The 13,522-nt window shown below is 36.2% G+C and overlaps 1 protein-coding gene across 9 annotated transcripts in view; it reads left to right on the top strand.

The window, feature by feature from the left end:
- The window catches only part of LOC129763359 (hemicentin-2), a 459,584-nt gene that overhangs the window by 297,659 nt on the left and 148,403 nt on the right, over nt 1-13,522 (top strand). For 8 of the 9 annotated variants that reach the window (XM_055762336.1, XM_055762332.1, XM_055762340.1 and 5 more), the window contains 3 exons: nt 5,407-5,442; nt 12,397-12,747; nt 12,808-12,918. In XM_055762336.1, coding sequence (XP_055618311.1) covers nt 5,407-5,442; nt 12,397-12,747; nt 12,808-12,918 — 498 coding nt within the window. The remainder of the gene's footprint in view (nt 1-5,406; nt 5,443-12,396; nt 12,748-12,807; nt 12,919-13,522) is intronic. The other variant, XM_055762341.1, reaches the window with a different exon arrangement.

Here is a 13,522-nt window from a genome sequence, read left to right as displayed (position 1 = left end):
TGGAATGGAAAATGGAAAAAAATACTTTTGAACATTGGGTTTTCTTGAACGTAAGTAATCAAAATTATACTTTCGCAAAAAATAATACTTTTCACAGCATCCGTTTTTAAATTTCCTCAATTTTCTAATTTCTCAATTTAAAATTTTATTAAATTTATCAGTTTTAAATTTTCTTTATCTTCGATTTTCAATCATCAATTTTCTCAAATATTCTTTTATAGAATTCTCAATTTTTTGATTATTAATTCTTATGTTCAAGTTTCTCAGTTTTAATTGTTTCCAATGAAAAACGCAAAAATTGAAATTTGAAAAAAAAACTGAGAATTGAATAAAGAATGATTCCAAACTCAATCCTAATCTTGAATTCTCTCAATTTTCCCAATTTTCAGCTTTATCGATTTTCATTTTTATTGGTTTTGAATTTTATGAATATTCGTTCTTATTAATTTTCAATTCTGTCAATTATCTTCTCAATTAAGAGTTTTAAAAAATTCAAACTCAATTCTTATTTTTGGTTCTCTTATTTCTTTTCAGTTTTTTCAATTTCAATTTGAACGATTTTAAATTTTGTTGGTTTTGGATTCTATCAATATTCAACTTTATCAATTGTTAGTTTTATCAATATTCTTCATTTTTGTTTCATCCTATTTTCAATTTTCTCAATTTTTCGTATTTATTTTAATTTCCCAGTTTTCCCAATTTTCTCAATTTTTAAAAATTTTATCAAATTTATTAGTTTTAAATTCTTGATCTTCGATTTTCAATCGTCTATTTTCTCAAATTTCCTTTCTCACAATTCCAAATTTTCCTAATTTTTAATTCTGAAGCTTCTCAGTTATATATTTTTTCAAATTTCGTTGTACTTCAGTAATCGATTTTCTTGATTTTTGAAATTTTAAACCTATTTTAAATTTTTCTCAATATTCAAATTTGAATTTTCAATATTCTCAATTTATAAATTTTCAATTTTATTCTTTTTCAGTTTCATAAATTTCAATTTTGTCAATTGAAATTTTTCTCATTATACAATTATATTAATTCCTAATGCTTAATTTTATCGATTTTCAGTTTTCAAAATTCAAACTCAATTCTAACTTCCAATTCTCTCAATTCTCTCGGTGCTGCACAATTTTCATTCTAATACATTTTCATGTTATTAGTTTAGAATTTCATCAATTTTCTTAATTTCACAAATTTTCAATTTAATCAATTTTTTATTTTTATTAATTTCAGTTTTATTGGTTTCCTGGTTTTAAATTTTCTCAATTTTCAATTCTATCAATTTACAGTTCGCAAAATTTCAAACTCAATCCTTATTTTACATTTTAGTATTTCTCTTAATTTTATCAATTTTTGAATGTATTTATTTTCAATTTAATCTATGGGTTTTGAGTTTTTTAAATTTACTTAGATTCCAATGCCCTCAATTTACAGTTTTCCAAGTTTTCAATTTCCCCAGTTTTCGATTTTAGCCATTTAAAAAATATAATTTTTCTCAATCTTCCAAATTATATATTTTTTTTAGATTCTCACTTTTTCCAATTTCAAATTATCCTAATTTGCAACTTTTGTTCTCAAATTTCTCACTTTTAAATTTTGTCAATGAAATTCTTTCAATCATCAATTTTCCCGATTTTAAAAATTTTCAAATTTCAATTTTCACCCATTTTTGAATTTTCTAAATATTCAATTAAAAATTTCAAATATTTTTATAAATTTTATAAATTTTCTTTTTTCAATTTTCCATAGTTTCTATTTTCCCAATGATCAATCAATTTTCTCAATATTCAGATTCAAAAATTCCAAAGTCAATACTAATTTTCTTTTCGGTGGTATCAGCGTTTCCTGTGAACTTTTAATATTTAATATAACTCAATCCTTATTTTACATTTTAGTATTTCTCTTAATTTTATCAATTTTTGAATGTATTTATTTTCAATTTAATCTATGGGTTTTGAGTTTTTTAAATTTACTTAGATTCCAATGCCCTCAATTTACAGTTTTCCAAGTTTTCAATTTCCCCAGTTTTCGATTTTAGCCATTTAAAAAATATAATTTTTCTCAATCTTCCAAATTATATATTTTTTTTAGATTCTCACTTTTTCCAATTTCAAATTATCCTAATTTGCAACTTTTGTTCTCAAATTTCTCACTTTTAAATTTTGTCAATGAAATTCTTTCAATCATCAATTTTCCCGATTTTAAAAATTTTCAAATTTCAATTTTCACCCATTTTTGAATTTTCTAAATATTCAATTAAAAATTTCAAATATTTTTATAAATTTTATAAATTTTCTTTTTTCAATTTTCCATAGTTTCTATTTTCCCAATGATCAATCAATTTTCTCAATATTCAGATTCAAAAATTCCAAAGTCAATACTAATTTTCTTTTCGGTGGTATCAGCGTTTCCTGTGAACTTTTAATATGCCGAATAACACGCCTCGAATGTATTCTGGAGTGGCAGCACTAGAATACGCGTAACCACAGCGCAAGTCGGAAGAAAATTCTTCGGCGAAAAATGACCCAAGCCCTCGCCATGATAATGTTGTAATTTTTTATTTTGAAAACTCCAGACTAATTTTTTAAGAATTTTCTCATTTCTCACACCTGTCAATATCTTCAATTTCAATTCTATAAAATTTCAAAATTTCAAAATCAATTTAAACTTTTTTATTTTTTCAATTCTCTTAATTCCCTTAATTCCCTCAATTTTCTCATTTATTTTTTTTTAAATTTTCAACTCACATGTTCAATTTACGAATTTTCAATTTGCTCAATTTTAATTTTTATTCAATCATCAAATTCCTCGAATTTCAGTTTTCAAAATTTCATACCCATGAAATTAGAAAAATCGAACTTTTTTTTTCGATGCCAAATGACTTAAAAATGCATTAAACGTCGAGATCTGGTGTTATTACGAAAACATTTTATTTTGACGAAAAATAATCGACTTTCTGGGACTTGTCTGAGTGACAATGAATGTATGGAAAAAAAATCGTCATCGAATTTAGAAAACCGACCATGCACATTTTGTTTAATGACCCAAATAAATATCTGTGCAAAATTTCAGCTCAACCGGGCATTATTCAGGGGTGCCTCAAAACGCTCAAAGTTTTGATTTTTAGACCCTCGAATACCTCCCAAAAGGGGAGTACATGAAATCGGGGCTTTAAAAAATATTTTAATACCAAATGTCTTAAAATTGTATGAAACGTTGAGTTTTGGTGTTATATCGATACCTTCTGGGACTCAAAAAATCGAAACTTTGAGTGTTCTGAAGTACCCCTAGAACATGTTCGATTGAGCTGAAATTTTGCACAGGTCAATAAACAAAATGTACATGGTTCTTTAAACTCGATGATAATTTTTTCAAGCTTTCAAGAAAAAAATATAAAAAAAATTAGCATAATTTAGTCTAAAGCCATGAAAACAACAACAAACAAATAGAATCAATAATTAGGAAATTGGTTTTTTTTAGTAAAATATTGTTTAAAGAAGATTAGCTTATTGATATGTCAATCATCCGAATCGTTTTTGGAAAAAAAAAATTTTCGGATTACCCTAAATTGGAAATTTGCATGAAAATCTGAGAACCACTATATCGGTTTGACATAGAAAGTACGTATAAACGGGTCATATATGAAGCACTGTTCTACTTCAAAACCACAATGGTTCTCCGTTGATTAAACATTGGTTTGAAATGGCTTGACTGTCATAATGAGCACACAAGTATTTTTTTCAGAGTGAATTTAACATACTGGTTTGAAATTTTCCGATAAATATCAAACATTCAATGTTAGAGAATAATTTCCAACCTATTCTGGTGCACACTTCATTCATGGAATTGTTGCATGCAGATACAAAATCCTGCCGAGTCCCACATTGAGACATTAATTCAATCTTCGACACAGCATACTTAATGGAGTCTGGCGTTTGAAAATTAAAACATAACACAATTTGCTTCCCCTTCGCTCTCTCACCGCTGACATCATAGCGAAGTTCTCGGAAAACAATTCCAAATATTCATCCCAAACTCCCTCTCTCTCACATAAATGTGACGCATCGGTCGCAATCTACCACAACCTCCCCGCCCGGTGACATTCCTCTTCCCGTGGTTTTGTGGGGGCGGTAGCAAAACAAGAAGAACGCATGAAAAAAATACACTCGATCAACATTCGCACCATATGCTGCGCTCGGAAAGAATGAGTCAGTCTCCTACTCGTGTCGTGGCAATGTCAATTTTCCTTGTTCTTCTAGAACGCATAAAACAATTTTGTCGCAGAACGTACAAAAAGCAAAAAAAAAAAACGCCAACCAAGAACATTACGCACACGTTGGGTCCTCTCGGCAAATGTGACATCCCGCGAATTCCATCCGTCCCTTGTGTCCCCGCTGCGAGTGATGTCTTTTAATACCGAGAAGCAGATAAAAAACCCCTCGTCGACCAGCCAGAAAGATTCCGTCAGGAAATTTGTGATAATGGGCAGTGGTGTCGGAAGTCGACAATTCGCGGTGCGCTGCGGAACGGATTCCGGCGGAAGCTAGCTGGCAACACTGGGTGGGTGGTACGGATTGCCAACAGCGAACAACCGCTGGGACCGAGGAGCGAACGAACGATGGAATGGTGACTTTATGAAAATGAGTTCTATTTTCACATGATTTAAAAATGTCATTCAATGAAGCCGCCGCCGTCGCCACGGAATTCAGGGCGGCCCTTTACTCGTACGGGAGATGGAAACACGGGATGGTACGCGACGAAGGTCGGTTCCCATTTAGTGAAATAGTTTTCTGGGAAATATTAATTAGCGCCTCGGAGGCAAAGCTGATGCCGATGCTGAGTCAATGTCAAGCATATGTTGTTTTTCCGTTTTTTTTAATGAAATGTGAGCGCGGCGTCGTGGAAGTGACAGCGCTCTGATGAGTCGTTTTGGGGACAGAAGTAAAAAAACACTCGTTCAATCCCACAGAAATGGAACAGGGGGATAGGGGTTAATCAAATTTGAATTTATAATCATTCCGAAAACCACCGGCAGCAATGATTTCAAAATCTAGCGATTTATGATCTCGCGGTGCCGGTGGCCCGGAAATGTAGGCGACTTTGATGTTCTCAATGGATGGATCCCCTTGTGCGTGTGTCGGTTCCGTTTGTGCCCCCAAGCTGACGGTTGATGAATAAATAATCTTTTGTCGCTTTGATTAATGACTTCGCGTGGAAGCAATGATCATCCGCGGCTTCATCTGCGAATGAAGCTACATTTCTCCATCACACACACACACTCACACCAACCGATTGATATTATCATCATCATCAACGTCATTATCACAGATAAACCCATTTTCCACACCTGACAGTGAGCGCGTGCAAAGATGAGAATCAATTATGCTAATGCAAATCATTTTACAGGAAAATTTACGCCCACCACCGCAACTGTCGATACGAGTACGTAACTTTCTCTTACAGATCTGCTAGAATCGTTATTCGTTATAAAGTAGTTTTTACTTTCGTTTCGATCATTAGTAACGCCATTGATGCTAGAGGCATGCTCGTTATTATCTCTGTTTCTTTCGTTCCACTAGTGTTCAAAAGAATCGTTGATTTTTTTCGTGAACAATAATTATGCATTGCAATTATTTCGATATACCTACCTCATATTGTTACTTTATTTTTAATCGTACCGTTAATCAAATCTATGAAAATTCCATTCTCTTTTCGTCGAGTGTTTCAATTGTCAATTGCATGGTTTAAAGTGAACATAGAATGCAAAACTGTACTCTTTATTGTTTGGCTGTTGCATGTATGTATTAGTTCGATTCGTTGTTATTGGACACTAGATGGATAAGCCGTGGAATGCTGAACACTTAATTTAAGACGTGTAAGTCATAGTTGAAGCATATATTTGAATATTGAAATTTCCCGGAAGAGTATTCAGTAATCTATCTGTATTCATATGCAAGAATCACTTCGAACAGGAAGAGGATAAACTGATATGCGTTGCCTTTGCCGATGAGACTGATTGGCAACCAGGAGGATGTCAAACAGCATTGCGTCAAGCACCGTTCCTAACCACATAGCAAAAAATAATGTTGAGTTCCATGTACACCTCCAATTCTCGGTCTTTTTCTGAAAAAAAAAAGTAGAAGGGTCTGAGCCTAGGGACACGAACGAAAGTTTGACGTAGAACTGTGATTTTTTTTATTACATGTAATTCTTTTCATTGTTCAACAATCTGTTGGATTAACTTTTTGGAAACTCCGAATAGTAGCCCTAAAAAAGGCCGTTTGTTATATTCCAATTCCTTTCCCGAATTTTGCTCTTATCAACAGCGATGCTTTCGTTTTCTTCATGCTCACACATAGAGAACACTATCAACGGAGAACTGCCAAAATCTCACAAAAGCGATATGGCAGTGGAATCATTACTGTCTGCACTCCCAAAGCTTTGCTCATACAATTGAAGGTTTATCGTGTGGGCACGCTACAAACCGGTGCTGAAAATATTCACGTTCACGTTCAAATTCGGCGAATTTCTGCCTTCCTTGTATTGATAAACTACTGCTCAAGCGAGAGTCGATAAATATGAAACAACACTATCAATAAACCCCAGTGGAATGAACATCAACATCAGCTTGACATGAAGTTCATTTTTCATTTGCATCTTTCTTTTCGTCATGGTATTCGTAAGGTCGAAAATGAAGATCATTGCGTGTTAGTGAAAATCAGAGCATAAAACTCAACGTCACCAATTGAAAGTTCTTGTTTTTGGCGACTTCGGCAATGGAATGTATAGAATAACTCTTGCTACGTTTCATGAATCTACTCACGATTGCCCGGAAATGGCATACACCACCATTTATATGTGCAATGGATGACACGTTTTCAATAAAAATTCACTGCAAGCGATGAAGATCAACTTAACGTTCGTGATAATCACCTGAAATTATTGACAGTAATGAAAGTGCCTGAATGCAGGCTTTTCGAAATTCGTTCATACTGTTTTTGATCAATGTACCAGACAAAGTTCACGCGTCTTGACTCTTGTGTTATACTCATTATGACAGATACGGTGTTGAGTTTCAACAGAAGAGAATTCATCCGATACTGGGAAAAATCTAATTCCTTCATTCGTGAATAAATTTTGATGATTTGTGGCACTACTACAAACGATTAATCTCAGCTGGCGAAGCTGATGATCAGATATTGTCCGGACTGTTTACTACTGACGAACACTTATGATCTGAGCATTACTTCTATCTAGATCCGTTGATGCGATCTATTAGTAAACTCAGAGTAACCAAGAGAACAGGAGTAATAGTTGATCGCAACTTGTACAGATCGCGATCTGTGCAGTTTGCAATTAATCATGGATCGAATCATGATCGCATAATTTCCATTCTTGGGGAGGAGTGTTGAACCACTTTAGAAATATTTCTTGCTACTTAAAACCTCCACATGCCAAATTTCGTTTCATCTGCTTGATTAATTTTCGACTAATGTGAAAATTTGTGTTTCTCAATATTTATATATGCATATGAGTGATCGGATTTTACAATTCGATCGAAATCGACTTTTACACTCTTAAATTCGTTCGCCTTGTCGCGAAACAATGGTCAAAATAAGTCATCCGTATTTGTGGTTCAATTTACTCTCTATCTGATCGGCATAATTCCGGAAATAATTCTAAATAGTTGAAATTTGAATGATAATTATTATTCGATTTCGTTTGGATGCTAAATTTGTTTTGAATGTGTTTGAATGCTAAATTTTGCGTGTTTATTCCACCCGAAAAACCATTACTATTTTTGCTTCATAGAAATGGAACATGGAGACCAATGTTGTTTACGTCGAATTGCGTGGCAAGGTTGTCACATTTGCTCAACTCGATTGGACTTGAGCTTGAACAGAATGCAAAATTGCGCTTTTTCCATTCAACAGAATAGAACCAACATTATGTGGGGACGAATACGATCGAACTTCATTTTGTGTTTGAACACACGCGCAATGTCATGACAATGCATTGCGCTTTGGCCTGGCTATAACTAAAGCTGTGTCGGCGTTGCTCATGATAGTGTCTCGCAAGTGAATGTATTATTCTTCGCACCGCTTTTGTTGATTGTGTAGTAAGAATTGCAGTCGTTCACTCTCTACCTTCGCGTATATGTCGACCATAAATTGTTGGCACAGCTTACGATATCTTGAATTGGCGTTTCTTGACCATGTCAAATCACCATATGATAAACATTAAAGTCCTTCGAGCGCGCCCTCTGTTTGTTTCGTCGCATGTTCATAAATATTAAATCAAAATGAGAAATGATGTTCATAATGAGTTAAGTATCTGTGACGGGGTCTCGTTGGTCTTATGTTTATGCAAGAGATTTTTCGTTAAAGAAACCCTTCTGACTTGCACTGTAGTCACGTGTATTCTTGAGCTTGCCACTCCATTCAAGGCGTATTGTTCGTCATAGAAATCTCAACTATTTACTAATAAAAATGACGCAAGTAGTACTACGTTGAGAAGGCAAACCTTGGGAACGTTAGTACCATTGAAGAAGAACATAGCGAGGGTCGTATGAACGGTGTGTGTCAACGATGAATTCCAGATTATTGTTTTTTCTTCGCATTAAATTTCTCGTGTCACCGTGCTATCATGATTCCAGCAGCGCTTGTGCTTTGGATCTACACACGTGCTTTCCAGCTGATGTTTTATCAAGGTTGATGGCAATAGCATGATTGTCATTTTGTAATCCGAGCAAATGTGATTTGAAGAATTTCGATAACTCATTGTTCTCATTCAAAAATCATCGGAGATGCTCCCTGCTTTAGATGAGCATGCTTAGTTACTTGTGTATTTGTAGATGGATGTTCAATGAAGCGGGCGTTACGCCTTCAGTCATTGAACAACTTAAATAAATTCGTTCTGTTGAAAAATCGAACAACGGTTAATTTATTAGAATATTTTTGACACAAAAATAAGAAAATCGCAATTAAAAATTGGGAATTGGGGTCAAAATTTAAGGTTATATGTATGGTATGAAGTCAAATTTTTGAAAAAAAATATCCAGATCTTTTTTTCTGCATAGAGCCACCCTATTCGGTATTAAATGTATGGTTATCGGTATCCTACCGGTATCATATATAGTTTACAACCTATTCTCATACCTACCAAGTGTTTTGAGTATAATTTCTTCAAAATCGGTCGAGCCGTTTCGGAGGAGTTCGGTAACAAACACCGTGACACGAGATTTTTATATATATATATAGATTATATTAGTCTTATTCTAAAGCGTCGGGAGCAGTTGCATTTTTGGTGGAATAATGTTTGTTTGTAGACTATCACCCTCATTATTGTTTTCGGACGAATAGAAAACGTTCGAAAGTATGGCCCATTTGTATTCTTGTTTTCTTCGAATCAAATCCATCCATTCGAATTTTCAAAAATTAAACAATTCAAACGAAACGCCTATTCTAGTTTTCGTGCGAATGAGTTTTTTTCAGCTGCCTTCCAAACGTCACTTTTTTCTTGCGAATCCCGTTCGGTTGGTTAATTCAGTATTCACGTTTTTCCGATAATTCGAGCTCAAGTCGTATTGGTTCTATTGCTCAATTTATCGTAGAAGGATGTGAGTCTTGATTATGAGCCATGATGGTTTTCAATATTTCATTTCGTTTCATTTTTGTGATGCGATGTAATGTCGGTCTCAATAAGTCCTAGCATGATAATCACTGCCAATCCTCCTAGTCTGCACGATTTTCCCAGGTCCCTGAGTTTAGAAGACCGTGTTAGGGAAACATATTCTAGACTTCACAAAAGCAAGCGAGCACAAAAGAACTCGAAGTTTGCATTTATTTACAAATTCGATTTCCCCAGAAACCTAGGTTTTGAACACATTCCAGTCGGTACAAAAATGCCCCCGACTTGCATGAATTTGCAAAGCCGATTTTCTCCAGGCACCTTGGTTTAGAAATCTCTATTAGGGAACATTTTTCGGTGGGAACTAAAGTACTCCCAACTTTCATGTATTTGCAATGCCGATTTCCCTAAAGATGCTTGGTTTGGATGGCTGTGTTGGGGAAACCGTAAATCGGGCTAATCAAAAAGAGGCAGTTAGGGCGTTTAGATAACGCTTAACATTTTACAGTTATTCAATTGTTTATTTAATGAAAAATAACATTTTAATAATTCCGATAGATGCGTAGAAATATTCCCTATCAATTGATGCAAACATCTTTCTGACCCGGTAAGAAATGTTCGAGTTATATGCATTCGAAATATTTCAATTTTTCCTGCATGTTCTGTGTTTAGGTTTTTATTTTAGACCGGCCACCTCCCCCCCCCCCCCCACATATCCTCCGGTAAGACGTTGTCCCACGTCAAAAGCAACACAGAAACAAGACATCCTGGTACTAGTTCCGTTATTTTAACTTAAATGGTTCACTAACTCTTCTATCCCACATATTATTGATGTATTTTCAAGAAACTTGTTAATTACTTGAAAGAGTAATAGTTAACAAACAATTAAATAAAATTACGGTAGTAGTTTCTGAGGAAATTGTTCAGAAATCGAGGAAAGTTTTTAAATATGCAAGGTGGGCTTTTTCATACCTCTCACTGTACGCACTACGCGCGAAGAGGAACAGGATGTATGACCGGTCCGAATAGAGAGAATTTCAATTTGATAATCTCGTTTCTCCGGATAGTTGAAAGCTCGCGTTTTCTGAATCACATCACTCTTCACAGTGAATCCTAATTCTTTTTACCCATCCCACAAACAATTTATCCTCTCATGATAAACGCAAGGTAACCATACTATAGAGGTGACCTTTTTAGCCGCAAATATCATACTAACATTCCTTCGCTTCTCCTGGTGACAGTAAGGACGAGGCCAGCGTCGTTATTGGCTATTTAAAGCTCGAATCATCGAAACTTGAATGAGCACAATGAGAATGATTTGCTACTCCCAAGCGTCATTCAGTGTGTTCTTTGTGCAATTACGAAGTGCACAGTCTACCCAAGCTAAATTCATGATCCTCAACTATTAAAAGTCCTAATGGAGCAAATTGTAGAACAGAAATTCTGCCAAATTCATCATGATTTAATAATGCTCTTGCGGGAAAAAAAAAACTTTCTGAATCATCAACAATGTCAACTGTAATTCAGAGAGTTCCACGGCACGAATATAATCTTCCGCTGCTCCCGAGTAAGCAATTTGCGTTAATTGTCGCTACTTTAAACTCCATCAAAAAACACAAAGCCGCTTTCCAAAAGCTTCCATTCAAATTGAATTGCACCCCATATTCCCACAGCCACAATTCCCCACGGGGCTGAGTTCTCTCTGTTCGCGCTTAATGACAATCGATTAAAACTTTTCCGCTTCATTGTGTCGCAATTTTGCACATGCAACCATTAACACACATCCCCATTTGTCGAATCCGCGCACGAACAGAGAAGCCCCCGGCAAACGCATCCCCATCTCCCCCAACAACAACAAAAAAAAAACACCCACTTCCATTCGATTGTTGTTTCAGGCGAACCTCATTCAACCGAAACAGCAACAATCGTAGCGGAATTTAACAATTTTGTGGCAACTTTTCGCTGCTTTCGGAGAAGAACAAATATATAGACATTAGAGGGGAGGGCTCGGAATAAGTTTTCGGGCACAAAAATAAAACTCGGAACCAAGTTGGTAATCGCTTTAGCACTCAATTTCCTCGCGCTCGCATGATATCCAAAGCCCACATCGAAGATGGGAATCACTTTAAAAATGCTGCGTGTTTCTGTGAGATGAGTAAAAAAGGGCTCGCTAGTAACTTTTATGATGCGATCCCCGTTCCTAGCAGTTAAATAGACGGGTTGTAGAAAAGCGAAACACATCAATCGATCGGCGCGGTACTTCCAGAGGCGGGAATCCCAACTGTGAAATAGATCACGCAACTTTTCTATCGTGAGATTAGCGCCATAAAATCGTCCTCCTGCTCTCTGGGAGCTCTGCTCGCTAGAAACGCTCAGATTTTATTAACTATGCGCCAATTTCCGCTGGAGCCTTTCGCAAGATTTTCACTTTATTGCAGAGAGTGCCGCCTCCGGCGTTTACTGGAAAACGAAATACATTTGAAAGTTGTTTCGGGCGGGTAGCTTCGTTACATCAACGGCAATTATGTGTTTTATGGTAGCGCTTGGCAATAGCGGTCCCGATTGAACACTTTTTCCGAATGACGCCAAACTTCTCTGCCGTCGTAAAACAACGGGATCCGATGTAATTTGCTTTGGCGCTAGATTTTTCCCCAGTATTTTTTTGTTGTTGTTACTATTAGAAGTGCATGAGTGGTTCTTTCCATTCCATCTTCGATACCTCGAATCATTGCTCTGAATTCAATGCCTTCCGCTTCTTTTTTTCAGTTCCCGCCCGAATAGTGTGGGCCGCAGTGGACAACGACGCCGAGCTACCCTGCGATATCACCCCTCCAGGGCCCCAGGACGGCGTGAAGCTGGTGCTTTGGTTCAAGGACTCAACCGGAATCCCGCTGTACTCGGTGGACTCCCGCTCGGGGGTACCCATCTCGGGCGCCCAGCACTCAACCTTTGCCAGCGATCTTGGCCAGCGGTTGTTCTTCTCGGTTGGAAGTACCCCGAAGGAGGCGAGGCTGCAGGTGCGCAACATCAAGCAGTCCGACGGTGGGGTCTATCGGTGTCGGGTGGATTACTTCAATTCGCCCACCCGCAACTACAGAGTCAATTTGACGCTCGTCGGTAGGTTCGCATTTTTGGTAGGAATAATTCTGAGGTTGATTTTGTGTTTTCTCTTTGCAGTGCCACCAGATGAGCCGCGGATCTTCGATGCCCAGGGAAAAGAAATTTCTGCGGTGGCAGGTCCCTTTCGAGAAGGTCACGAGCTGTTTCTGTCCTGCCAGGTCTCAGGAGGTATGCTTCTAGGAATGTGATTGTAAAAATTCATAATGCTTAGTATTTTTTAAACGAATATTTTTTAATATTTAAATTGAAAATTTTCGGATTTGTGGGGAATTGTGGAAAATTGGGAAAGCACGGTTACTCCGTTTCCTATGATCCGATAACGTATACAGGGTGTCGACTACCTTGAAAATCTTTGAAAATCAGGAAATATCAGGCAATTCAAATATGGTCACGGAAAATCAGGGAAAAACAGAGAATTTTACCACAATCAGGGAAAAATGAAATTCGTTTGATATAAACTATAAAAGTTTTTAGTCTTCCAGGTTTTATGTGTACATTTACTTCAGTGCATGTTGTTTGTTTTTGTCTGTGAATCCAGATACGAAAATGGCGCGAAAGTAAAGGGTGTGTCACATCAATTTGCATCACGGAAAAAACGCTGTAGAAATTTAATTTTTAGGAATTATATCTTCAGCTTTCGCTTATAATCAGATAAGAGTGTATAGATCACGTTGGCCATGCTTCACTGTCAATTTTTCGTAAATTTGGAAAAATGTCGTCGAACGAAAAAGAGCGTCGTGAATTAATCCTGCGCACTCATTTCGAGAATCCG

Source organism: Toxorhynchites rutilus, chromosome 1 (genome assembly GCF_029784135.1).
Source record: "Toxorhynchites rutilus septentrionalis strain SRP chromosome 1, ASM2978413v1, whole genome shotgun sequence".
Lineage (NCBI taxonomy): Eukaryota > Metazoa > Arthropoda > Insecta > Diptera > Culicidae > Toxorhynchites > Toxorhynchites rutilus.
This window is presented reverse-complemented; position numbering and strand designations above follow the sequence as displayed.